This window comes from Ursus arctos, unplaced genomic scaffold (assembly GCF_023065955.2).
Source record: "Ursus arctos isolate Adak ecotype North America unplaced genomic scaffold, UrsArc2.0 scaffold_10, whole genome shotgun sequence".
Taxonomy (NCBI): Eukaryota; Metazoa; Chordata; class Mammalia; order Carnivora; family Ursidae; genus Ursus; species Ursus arctos.
In genome coordinates this window covers 63368302-63381717 of record NW_026622764.1, presented here as the reverse complement: position 1 = coordinate 63381717, position 13416 = coordinate 63368302, and the positions used below count along the sequence as shown (strand labels likewise).

Below are 13416 nucleotides of genomic sequence, written 5' to 3'. Positions count from 1 at the left end.
CTTACCTTCAATAGAAATGCATATGTATTATAGATACATAGATTTGTGATTATGGGCTCTAAAACTGCAAATAAATGGGGACATTTCTACTCTGTATTAGGCTCTTCATTAACTGGTAAAACGTATAAAGTACCCAGAGAGAGAAAAGTAAGATAAATAGTCTTATACTTTGCAGAACTCATCCAGATTTTGAGATATTACAAAGCAACAAGGATATTAGAGGGAAAAGTCTAAAATACAGCAAAAGAAAAGCTAAACAAGACATTTCATTTTGGTTTAGACATTAAATGTCAGCTCAAACTCAAAAGATACAGTGCTTTAGGAACGATGAAGTTTTAAATGCCTCACAAATGGGGCAGTAAGTTTATAGGACTCATTACTCTAAGAAAAACCATAGGTTCAAAAATATAAAAAAAAAAAAAATAAACATATATAAACCCACAAGTGTTTAAATAATTCATAAGTCAAAAACTCGTAACAGTTCTGAGGGCAAGAAAGGGAATTCCAGAGACCTCTTACGTCTCTGAGGCCAGCGCCACAAAAGGCACAGATTCTGCAAAGAAAACTATCCCTTTTTTAGGGAGGAAGACAAAAGCTAGAACACGCTGCCCTGAATGGCGTTTCTCCCACACGTCCTCACAGTCGCTCGCTCACACCCACAGCCAGGTACTGAATACTTGCTAGTCGTTGAGTCCTCTACTGGGTATTGGGAACAACAGAACAAGAGACGAGATAAGCACATCCAGATGTTTTCAAATGATCCTCTTTTTCTTTTCAAACAAATGTGTTTTTTTTTTTTTTTAGCAAAAGAGAACTACCACATGCATTTCTGTATAACTAGTACCTTCATCTACCTTCTGTTGCCTGAGGAGAAGTCTTCAGCTGTGTTATTCAGAGCAAAGAAAGCACCAGTGGGGAGAACCCACACAGGGGTATCAGACAGGGCGTTCTCTCCTCTAACCTCCGAGCTTTGAATAATTGCAACTAGACGTAAAACTGGTTCTTAAGTAGAACTTTAATCTTATCCTGTTCAAAATGTAGCTTCAATGCTGAGCAAATACAAAGCCTTGACTACATTCAGAGGGACCTGGAGAGGCTCCTACTCTTGGAATGAAGAAAGAGATCAGCCACCCTCATCTGCCCAGTGTTCTTCCAAAATGATACGTATGTTTAGCTTATACGAAGTGTGGCATACGTTGAATCCGAGGTGTGAAAGAAGGGGCTTCAACGCAGGAGCCAAGGAATTACAGAGTTTTACAAAGAACATGAAGAGAAAAGAGTTTTTTAGTCTGAGTATTGTAAAAATAAGTCATGTGGCCTTAGGCAAATCACTTCACCCTTCGTTGTTTGTCATGGAGGGATGACAAAACCCTGCTCCACCTCCCTCAGAACACTGATGTAAACATGCTGAAATACTATAATAATTGCGTTATTATGATGAGGTCCCATCCAGGGGAACTCTATTTATAGGAGTTGATTTTTAAAGGTATGTAATAAAATAGGCATATCTTCAAAAGCAAGACAGTTCACCTCATATCTTGGAAATGAAATCCACTTTGAGGAGTTTACCTGGTTTGTCTAGAGTTCATATTCCCAGCAGGAAGCCAAAAGAGGTGCAGAAGATCACCAGTTCTAAGAAACCGCAGCAGCTGCATCTGTCTCTCTTTTTAACAAGGAACTCATCAGTTTGGCTTCTTCCCATTTCAACTTTTCTTGTCCTTAACATAATACGCTTGCTCCTTTCTATTCAGGGATAACACTATTGTCTCTGAACATTCTCCTTTAGACATGAAAGGCCCGTCCTGTCATTATTACACGTACTTATATATTCCAATATTATCTGCAATCATACTTTCGCTATCAAATCTGCTCGTAGAAAGGGAACAAATTTGTTTTGCCCTAACCTTGCTTAAAAAGTCGCCTGGGTGGCTCGGTTGGTTGAGCATCCGACTCTTGATTTCGGCTCAGGTCATGATCTCAGGGTTGTGGGATCAGCCCCCACGTCGGGCTCCAGGCTGAGTGTGGAGCCTGCTTAAGATTCCTTTCCCTCCGCCCCTCCCCACCTCTTTCAATCTCTCTCTCTCTCTCTCTCATCAATCAATCAATCAATCAATCAATCAATCAATCTCAGATGGCTCAAAATCCTATGTAGTCAGGCAAAAAAGCACCTAACTCTCCCACCACCAGACTCCAGGTCTCTAGAGTGGAATGAGTCATACAGAAGCAGAATGTCTATGGAGCTACAAGATGAAACAAAAATATTGGAGTTGATATCGATCTGGACTTGGCGGATCCAGAGAGTCTCAGGGCTCGTCCACATTAGGACATCTTTGAAAAAGGTAATTTTAGTCCATTGCTAACATGACATGGAGCTAAGAGTGCTCACCTGCTTCAGTATCTGCCATCACAATTAATGAACTCTGAAAAGATGTGCCATTTTAAATGACATAGTTATTAAAAAGGAGTACCTATGGGATTAAAGTACTATACACCAAATAAACTTCTATGACCAATTAATTCTCACATTCTCACCCACATCAATTACTTTTTAAATGAAAATGATAATTCTTATAATAGCATGTCAAACTGGCAATAAAAACAACAATATGTATACCTCTTCTGCCCATGAAAATATCTCTCATTTTAAAAATTAAAGCATAAATAGTACCATCTTTTAAGGTTTTTTTTTTTTTTTTATAGAAATGGGTTTCAATAAAAACTATTATAAAGGTACAAAGTCAAGGTATTTGAACTTCACCTAATTAATTTCATAGCTCCCAGCTCCTCGGCTGTTGGTAAAGAAGTCATCTTCAGGAAAACCATATCAAATGGGAGGTCCTTGAGAAGCGCGGCTGCCTGCCCCACATCCCTGATGGTTACGGTGACTTCTGCAATACTTGAAAAGCATTTCTTTGCAATATCTGCCAGGTACTGAACAGTGATATCTCCAACTAACAACAGGTCTATTTTTGCCTGAAAGAGAAGGAAAAAAGCAGAAGCACCACACAATTAATATCTGAGCACAGAGAAGATGTCATGTACCATAGGAACAATTAATAAAGGTGACAAATAACACAATGACTGATCTACAAGTAGACTGAAGAGTCAACTAGAAGCACTTCAGGGACGGGAACTAATAATTTCTTGTCTTCAGTACCTAGGGTGGTGAATGGATCTGAAGGTCATGCTATTTTTAAAAGTTTTGCCTACAAATGCTTTTCTACTGTGGTTTTCCCCCCGTTTCTTTCTCGTTCTAGGAACAACAGGTAGGATTCTCAAGGCCCAGTTTCCCAATCACTCATCCTGCTGAAAAATCTGTTTACTAGTGAGAAGAACAAACTGGTGGCTCTCCCAAACCATTTATTTTGATGAAACACACATTCCAGAGAACAGAGTAAGATCCAAATTCCTAAATTCCAAGAGACACTCATAGTCTTTTCTTTAAATGGAATATACATGCTATTCAAAACCCAAAATTTTGGAGCCAGAAAAGCAACTTTCTTTCCTTTTGGGTTATTTTCAAGTGCATTCAGTTAGGAAAAATGTAATTTCCCTCTTCACCTTTTATTTTCCTATGTTTTATTCTTTATAGCTATTGAACACAATCCACTAAAACTGTCAAAGAATAGGGATGCTCGAATTAATGCGAACAGTCAGCAGACAGTTGGAAATGGCAGGCCGCAGACAGGTCCACGTGAGAAAACAGATTTGGAAGCTGAGCAGAGTTGAAGCCTAAAGAAGTGGGTGAAAGAGTTGGAAATACCTATGAAGAGAAAGGCAGCTTGCAAAGACACAAACCCTGCGGGGCAGGATGCTAATGAGGCTGTCCGGCTATGGGGCTTCCTCTCCCCTTCAGCCTGGTTTCTCAGGGGTTGCTGGAAGGAACATATGAGATGCAGGAAACTAGTCAAGTTCAAAGTAAGCAAAACTTCGGCACTCCTCCTTTCTATCTGCCTTCTAATTTTCTTCTTTTGTTAAAAAAAAAAGAAAAAGAGGTGAGTCTTCATTTATCCATTTAATCCCCCCTCAGAAGCAATCACTGTCAACAGTTTGGTCTATATCCTTCCAGATGATTTCTACATCAACACACACACACACACACACACACACACACACACACACACACAACTTTCATAAAGGGGGTATTATACCCTTAAAAGTGAGTTGCTTTTCTCGCTATAGTTCAAGATTTCCTCAGGTCTTTTTAAATGTTACCTTCATATGGATTCTGCACATGTCCTCATGCTTATTCCTAGATATTTCAAAGTTCTGGAGTCATTGTAAAGGGGATAGCTTTTCTCACTATATTTTCTAATTGATACAACTAATACAGAGAGTGCTACTCATTTCTGCATGAAGAATTTGCTTCAAGAATTTTATGGTACTCTCTCCTTAGTTCCAATATGTTTTAATTGATTCTCCTGAATTTTCTAGATATATAATCATATTGTCTTCAAAAGTGACATTTTGGGGGGGGGGGAACACCTGGGTGGCTCAGGTGGTGAAGCATCAGATGCTTGATTTTGGCTCAGGTCATGACCTCAGGGTCATGAGATCAAGCCCCATGACAGGCTCCAAGATGGGCAAGGAGCCTGCTTGAGATTCCCTCTCTCCCTCTCTCTCTGCTCCTCCCTGACTCTCCACTTGTGAGTAGGAATGCACGCACTCTTTCTCCAAAAAAAAAAAAAAGAGAGAGAGAGAGAGATACTTCTGTCCCTATATTCAGAATTTATGCTTTTTATTCATTGATCTTAAAGCACTGGCTAGAACATCCAAAACAATGTTGAATAGCAGGAGTGACACTGGGCATTCTTGTCTTGTTCCTGAGTTTAGTGGGAATGATTCACATGTTTTTGCCACTAAATATGATACAGAAAGTTTCTGGTCCATACCCTCTACCAAGAAGTTTCTTTCTATTTGGAAGCTAAGAATTTTAAATCAGAAATAGATGCTAAAATTTACCAAATGCTTTTTTAGTATCAACATGATCATACTTCTTTCTCCTTTATTCTATACTCTATTAGGTAGTGAATTACTTTAATAGATTTCCTAACGTCAAGCCATAATTGCCTTGCTGGGATAAATCTATAATGTGTAGACTAAATTCATTCATATTATTTTAGATTTCTCCATCTATGTTCATAAGTAAAACTGGATACAATTTTGTTTTATTGTATTGTCTTATCTGGTTTGGGTATCTCAGGATTATGCCAGCTTTGAAGAATGAAACAGAAAGTTTCAATATTGTTCTGTGGTCTTGAATATTTTATAAAACAGAATTATCTGCTTCTTGAAATTTAGATAAACATGTCTGCAGAATCTGGGCCTGAAGCCATTTACAGAGATGGATTTTAGAGTACCTTTTACAGTTCTTTAATGATTACCAGTAAATTTAGATTTTCTACCTTAAGTGAATTTTGTTCATATATATATATATTTTTAATCCATTTTACCTCTTTTTAAATGTATATAATGTTTACTACGTGCATTGTTATTCTTGCTTTCCAACTGGAGATTAATATATAATTAAATTTTATCTTTTTTTTTTTTGGTGATGCTTTATCAGAGACTATAGACCGTGTGGCCCAACATAATAGCCACACGTGGTTATTTAAATTTATGTTAACTAAAGCTTGAAATTCCCTTCAGCTGCACTAGCCTCATTTCAAGCGCTCAATATCCACATATGGCAAGTGGCGCCGTATCAGACAACATAATTACAGAACATCATCATCACTGCAGAAAGTGCGTTTGGGCGGCACAGCCCCCAAGGGGCACTCTGCTGTACCCACAGCTTTTGATATGTATTGTGTCTATGTTCATTCATTGCTAGTTCGTGATTTCACTTTATACTTCCATTTTAACCTCAGAGTTACATTCAACGCCTATATGAAATGTTTTTATTTTTCAACAGTATGGTGTTTTTGGTTTTGAATTTTTTTTAGCTATTAACTGGTTGGTCATTTATTTCAGTGCATTGTCAACAGTGAATGTATCCTACATGACTTCTTCTTAGAATGTGTTGGTGTTTTCTTTGTGGTGTTAATACATAGTCAGTTTTTGTTAATGTTCCACGGATACTTGAAAATAATGCGTATTTTCTGCTGGGCATATATTCTCTATTTTTTAGACAGAACTTACTGTTTTCTTTCTTACTTTAGGTCTACTTGATCTTTCAGTCTAGGAGATGTGGTAAAATCTTTCCTAATCATAGTTTGTGAATTTATCAATTTCTCCAACTACAGACGCTGTATCTAATTTTGGGTTAGGTATATAGAGGTTCATGATAATTATACATATTCACATAAAAACATAATTATAATATTTCATATATATTACATAATAACCTACAATGCTTATATAGCATATTTTAAATATATAGATCATACATTGATAGTTTTATGGACAGAAAACTATATATTTGAAATCTACTTCTTTGTCCTTTTTAACGCTTTTCACTTGAAAATTTTTTTCTGGTATACGGTAATTCTTCATATCTCTTTATTTTGAGCCTTTTTATATCATTTTGATTTGGTGTGAATTTGGTAAATAGCATATATCTGAATTTTTAGATTTCTTTTCACAACCTGTGATTTTAGCTTTTAACATAGGAATTTAATTAATTACATTAATGGCATTAAGTAATGTGCATTAATGTCATGTAATAATATTAATTGTGAAACATTTATAACTTAATGTGAAATGGTCTTATTCCCTTCATTGGTTATTTCACGTTTCCCATCAACAGTAATTTTGTTTCTTTTTTCCCATGCCTTCTGTTAGGCCAATTGGATTTTCCTTTTTCCCTCCTGCTGCTCCTATAAGACTTCGGGAGTTAAGCCCCTTACTTCTATTACTTAATAGTGGCATTAGGGCCCACAATTCAGTACTAGTTTTACCTGGTACTTCCAAGGTCAAAAATCCCTTGCCTCTGAACCTTGAAACTGTTGGTCTATTTTCTCCTAGCATCCAGTTGTGGATAAAAAGAATAAGCTGCTTTGTTTTCCTTCCTGTGCTTTTCTGTTTGTGCTGTGGGTGCTGATATTTCTCTAGGATGTGTCTGCGTACGGATCTTGTTCATCCTACTCGGCACTCAGTGGATCTTCGGCTCTGTACGTTTCCTTCTATTCCCAATCCCCTCTGTCTTCACCCCTCCTTGGCAATCTTCCACTAGATGTGGGACACCCACAATTGATCCTACATGTCTCTCCTTTTCTCAAAGAAAGTCCCTTAACTTTATTTTTCATATCACCAGCTCAGTCTTTAGTCCTCCCAAAGATTTTTATAATTTCAGTTCATTTAACGTGAATTGATCACTTCTAAGATTTTTCTTTTTTGGTATTTCCTCATAACCTGCTATTTTTAGGATGTGACACCCTGAGAATACAAATTAGAATTTTAGAAGTTTTTTCTATCCTCTTAATGACCTGTCTCTGGAATAGTTGTGTCTAGTGTCTGCATTTGTGTCTAGTTCTGTTAATGTCTGGTGATCCTTGGTTATCCAAACATAAATACGAATCAAGGACGAAGTCGACATGTACAAGTAGTCTCCCCAGTGGCTGCTTCTTTGAAGGAACGACTGTGGGTTTGGTGTGAGTGGGTAACACAGTGGAAACAAGGCTGAAGACCAGAGAGGCTGGGGCCAGCTCAATGTCAAAATAATAATAATGGAAAGCATTACTCTGAAAGCCAAGTACTTTAGTTTATTTCCCTCCTGGGCAGAGCTGCTGTTCCTTTTTTCCTCCTAGTCAATTTTAAAGGTCAGGAAATTACCAACACCAGGAACCCTGGTCCCACATACTGTTCATTCTCTTCAGGATGAAGTAGGGGTTAGCTGGGAGAATCCAGGGGCCCACCTGGGCCAGGTGCTCTGCATACAGCTAATTCATCACCAGGTGAGCACGCTCTGGTCAACTTTCACTGGTTTCTTCTAACATTCAGCCTGGGCTACCCCTACAATTGTTTTCCCTTTGCCTTTCTTCTTTAGACCTTTTAAGCTGTGGTTTTTGTACTTTTCTTTTAGTGGCAATTTAATCATATCTGCTTTCTAAATTTCAAGTTTTCCTGTGGATTTTTTTTTTTTTTTTAATGTTCAGAAAGAAGCTGCTTTGTTCAAACCAAGATTCCATGAAGGGCTATATATTGCATGTGGTTAGGTCACACTTGGACTTCTAATTTGGAATACTTGCTGCCTGTGCCCCCAACACACACACTTTTTTTTTCCCCCCATGATCTCTCCTTGGTGAAGGTATCAGCACATGTTTAAGTATGTCCTACTCTGGGGTCTGGGTTGGACCAGGAGGTGACTTGTGTGCTCCATTCACCATCAGCGGCCAATCTCATTCACCTGCCCCACCCGGTTTTAAACAGGTAAGAATTCAAACTCCGTAGCGTAGCCTTTTAATGGCTTAATCATGTCACCAGCCTTATTTCCTTCCATCTCCCTCAAATGCCCTATGTTCTAAGAAGGCAGCATAACACTTTGGAATCTCTGCAGTACAGAGTATCAGGACCCTTCTAGAGTGTTTCCTTTTCATTTTATAAACATCCCTTATCTCTAATAGCACTTTAGGAGCAATGTGAGACTCAAAGTTACTGTGATGCTTTTGAGTCCAGAGTGTTTATCTCCACTGCAGCACAGGACCACTTCTATACCAATATATTCCTTTGTGAACCAAATGCCAAGAATTGTAATGGTCATTAACAAGTGGTCTTAAAAGAAGTGGTTATAGTTTTGCTTTTTAATTAACATGGTTAACTGAAGCAACCTATGAATGTCCAAAACTAACCTATCTACTACAGACAAGGCGACTATTTACCTTCCGAACTGAGATACTTTTGAGAATGAAATTGGGTGCTATTAATAATTGCACTAAAATAATACATATAAACCAAGGTGTCCTGGGCTATGAATAACTTGTAAAACTTTCTACTACCGAGATTTATTTTCTCTTTCCTTTAAAACATCCTGCCACTTTGCCTCTGCTTAAATATGATTGCTATCTATTTATTCTCTCCACAGATGTGTATTGAGCCCCTACTGCGTGGCAGATGCTTTGTTGGGAATACAAAGTGAAAAACAGACAAGGTCCCTGCCTTCATAGGGCTGACCTTCTAGTAATCCTTTTTTCTGCTGCTAAGTATAGCTTTCAGTCTTTGGAACACAGGAAGACTCATGTATAAGCCTTGGTTCTACCAAAGCTACTATGGATTCTTTCTTAACAGCTGGATGCAGTGGGAAGACGGCAAAGGCCTTCGAGGCACACAGACCAGGTGCTGTTGTCCAGTCCAGCCACTTACTATTGGCTCTGAGTAAGACCCTTGTGATCCTCGTCTGGAAGGTGATAATACTTAAATCCCAAGACTGTTACCATGTTAGTACAATGCCCTGTACTTGGTAGTTATTGCCATGTATTCTCAATACCAAGCCTGCGCACAGAAAACATTTAGTCAATTTCATGGGGAAGGGAGAAAGTGGATTAGAGGGGGAATATGTGTCTCCATCAAGCGATGAAAACAGCCCAAATCAAATGGCTCTTTGCATTACATTGAGCCATAGAGAAGGGGAAACAGAGGAGGAAAGCCTTAAATAACAGAAATCAGCTGCTAACTTGAACCCTTTCCTACTAGGGTTGATGCTTCTGACTGCAGTATTCCCATCAGAGGCTCAGTGCTTAACTTCCCCAGAATCTCTCAGCTACTGCGGCGAGAAGTCAAGAGCAAGCTCTGAAGAGCAGAACATGGGTACTGGGGGGAAATTTGAGAGGAAAGATCTAGAAAGGGATAAGGTCGTGCAGCACCACTAACAGGCCGTTTTGCATAGGAGTCTACAGTTCTTGCAATGATGCAAGGCACTTGCCAGGGGAGCATGAAATAAAGCAGCCCTGGAAAGAACTGCCTTGCTCTCCTGCCAAAGGCTTCCTTCCCTGCCCTACAAAATCGGTGCCATAGCACACGTGGAATGTTAACAATCAGACAAATTAGAACACTGCCCTAGTCCACTATCCCAAGGTAACTTGAATTAACTGAATAGCTTCTAATCAACTTAAATCTGAATATTCATTCAGTTAAAAATATCTTGTTGGCAGTGTAATATGAACACAGGTGATGAGAAGAATCCGCGGATAGGAATTATAAAAGGAAAACGAACAAAACTTTCTAGTATGTTGTTTCTGCTTTTAGTACATCCAAGATTTTCTTCACCTGTGAGCATCACAACCTGAACCGATGGTGAGACCTCATTAGGTGGGAAATGTTTTTCTATTTGAATTGCTTACTGTACCTTTTATGGCTTTTTTTTTCTTAAACAAAAGCAATACATATTCATTGGGAAAGACTGGACTTTTTTTTTTTAAAAAGCCTAAAGAGGAAATAAAAAGCATTTGTAATTCCACCACTCGGGGATAAACACTACTAACACCTTGGTGTAGATCTTTGAGGTGTGGGCAGTTTTTATATTTCGACATCATCATCACCACTGGTGTTTATCCACTCAGTTTGATTTCTAAATCACAGCACCACGCAGGGCACGCCAGTCTCTACAATGCTTAAAACACTGGATTTCCATTTGCAATCTGCAGCAGGCTAAACCCTTAATTAGTAACAGCAGGTGCTGAAGTGCTTAAAGCAAATCACTCCTACATTTTAGTGAGTTGTTATTTATGTCACTCTTATCACCAGGAGCAGTGCTGACAATCAGCAGCAGCTGCGTGGGCTGATGCTCTCACAGGGCAATTGTTGGCCTCTGGTTTCCCCAGGAGTCAAGGGATTTAAACAGCTCTATCTGGAGAAACTGAGCAAGCTGCTCTTCAAATGCAAACAAAAGGTTCAGTGGGGGCTTCAGACTTTCCTAAGGATAGGAAGCCTTGATTATTTAAGTACTACTAGATAATCAGATATTTTATTGACTTCCATCTTGTGCAGCTTTGCCTAATCCTGCACCACCAAATACTATTTTCACTTTGAGTTTAAATAGGAGCATCCATTTTGAAATAACTAAGAAAACCTATTAAACTGGTCCACTTCAAAGTGGTAATTTCAGAAAGCTTGTGCTTAAGGAGTGAGGACATTGAAGTACGCGGAACATTCTAAGGGCTCGCAAAACTTCAGGCAGCCCAAAGGTTTGCCTCTCCTACTTCTCTATCAAGATCCATGAAATAAGAAAGCCAAGCTTGCCTCGCTGTCTGGGGTGGGCAAGGCTTTATGCTCTCTTTCTAGAGGGCTAATCTTTTTTTTTTTTTTTTTTTAATCTAAAACAGTCGTGGAAGTGATTTTATGCTTCTGCTAAGGGGAAGATAAATCAGGTGCTTTCAAAAGAGGCCAGTGGGCTTTCTGAGTTCCCCGGAGGGTGGGAGGACGTGTGAACAGCGCAGATGCCTTTTCCCGCCAACGGCTTTGGTTTCCAGGCACAACTGCCGGTTTGGGTATAAGCCTGAGGAAGGACATGCAAGGACTTTTTGGACCCCATGCCCGTAAGCAAACTGAAAAAAGCATGCCAAGCTGTGCAGAGACAAGCATGCTGAAAATAAACTTTCCTGTATTCGAAGTAAAACCAGTGTTGTCGTCACGCACATTCTGTCTGGATACCTACTAAACTCTGCTCCCGGGTAAACCTCGGAGGGGTTGGCTTGAAAACTCGAGTTTGGCAAGCGTCAAGAGCCAGAGAAGCACGTCTGTGTGATAAAACGGCGCAGTCCGCCCTCCGGCTCTGGCCTCCCGCCCGGGTGACTCCGCCTGGTCCCCCGCCTCGGGCACCGCCTCGTGCCCCTGGAAGTGGCCCTCCTCGAAGCCGTGCTCCTCGGCGTCCCCGAAATGAGAGATGCCTGTGCGGGCCAAGGGGGGCCACCGGGCCCAGCGCCTGCCACGGTTATAAACGCAGCTGCCTCCCCTTCCTCCTCCTCCTCCGCCTCTTACCTGGCCAGAGATTTGACCGCGCTCTGGGGGGGTAATTGAGGCCGCCATGGCCCGTTGCCCACGTGCCGGGTCCTGGGGCAGCCTCACTGCAGGAGGAGCTCGGCGGAGCCGCCGCGTCCCGGCAGCCCGCTCGGCCTCACTGATGGCTCGTGGTCCGCAGCTGTGGGCGCGCACGGCCGCCCCCACCCCCCACCCCCGCCCGGCTTAAAGTGGCCCTGCTGCCCCGGCACCTGGGGGAGCTACAGGCTGCTGGGAGGGGCCCTGTGGGACCTGGGCCGGGGGAGGGGCTGCGGGAGACTCCGGGGTGTGGGGGGGCTGCCCAGGGTGTCCTTGGTAGACCCTGTCACTGACACGCTGCCCACCCACAGTTCCAGTCCCCGTACGCGGGGAGGTCACAGCTCCAGGCTTTAGTAGAACTGCAACTCTCGCCTGGAGAAAGCGGAAGCACCGCCTCGCCTCAGGCTGGAGTATCTCATGGGAAATTTCAAGTTTGAATATCAGGGATTAGCCAACGTGTTTTGTTTTGTTTTGTTTTTTCTTTTTTTCTTTTTCCTAGACAAATATATGTAGAGGCTAGAGAAGGCGAGTGCTGTTAGGACGCTTTCTTTCCAAATCACTAAGAAATTAAATTTTTTAGAAGTATTTCATTTTGTCTGGCGACCCAACATGGTCCCCATATTCTCAACTGAGAAAGACAATCCAAAAAGTCTTCTGGTAGCTGCTGCTATGTAACTCACTTTGTTCAGCCTTGGCTAGAGGTTTGATTGGGTGCCAGGACCTGTACGGGAATGCTTTCTCTTGCAGGTCCTTACCACTGCCCACGGGTGGGGGGGGGGGGCGTGAGAATGAGGCAGAGGATGGATGGTATCTGATGGTTTGTCACTACGCATTTCCCTAGACTTTTTTTTTTTTTAAGATTTTATTTATTTATTTGACAGAGGTAGAGACAGCCAGTGAGAGAGAGAACACAAGCAGGGGGAGTGGGACCAGTGAGAGAGAGAACACAAGCAGGGGGAGTGGGACAGGAAGAAGCAGGCTCCCAGCAGAGGAGCCTGATGTGGGGCTCGATCCCAGAACCCAGGATCACGCCCTGAGCGGAAGGCAGACGCTTAACGACTGAGCCACCCAGGCGCCCCTTCCCTAGACTCTTGATCTCACCTGGACATGTAATACAAAAGTGCTCTCCTTGAATCACCAGTGCCTGCTGTCTCTGGGCAAGGCTTTGGCTTTCTGAGCAGGTGGTGTTGTGTTCTGAAGCCTGATTTTTGACCATGAGAACACGCAAAAATATTATTGTGGTTCTCTGATTTTGTTGGGCAGAAAAAGTGCAGATGTTTCTGATGGAATCATTCTGCAATATTTTTGTACACATTTTAATAGTTATGAATTTTGGCTCTTTATTGCTTTTCCAGTTAATCAGGAAACTGAGTATGTAGATAAATATCTCTGAGGCAGCTTGTTTGCTCACCAATACTGGACAAAAGTGAAGTCCTGCCCAAGCAC

The 13416-nt window shown here is 41.2% G+C and overlaps 1 protein-coding gene across 1 annotated transcript in view; it reads right to left on the bottom strand.

Moving 5' to 3' along the window:
• SOHLH2 (spermatogenesis and oogenesis specific basic helix-loop-helix 2) overlaps window positions 1–4236 on the bottom strand; it is a 39725-nt gene extending 35489 nt beyond the window's left edge. The window contains exons 1-2 of the mRNA XM_057306787.1: window positions 4216–4236; window positions 2759–2973 (exon numbers count right to left, since the gene is read on the bottom strand). Of these exons, the coding sequence (XP_057162770.1) occupies window positions 2759–2973; window positions 4216–4236 (236 nt within the window). The remainder of the gene's footprint in view (window positions 1–2758; window positions 2974–4215) is intronic.
• Window positions 4237–13416: the final 9180 nt, after the last annotated feature.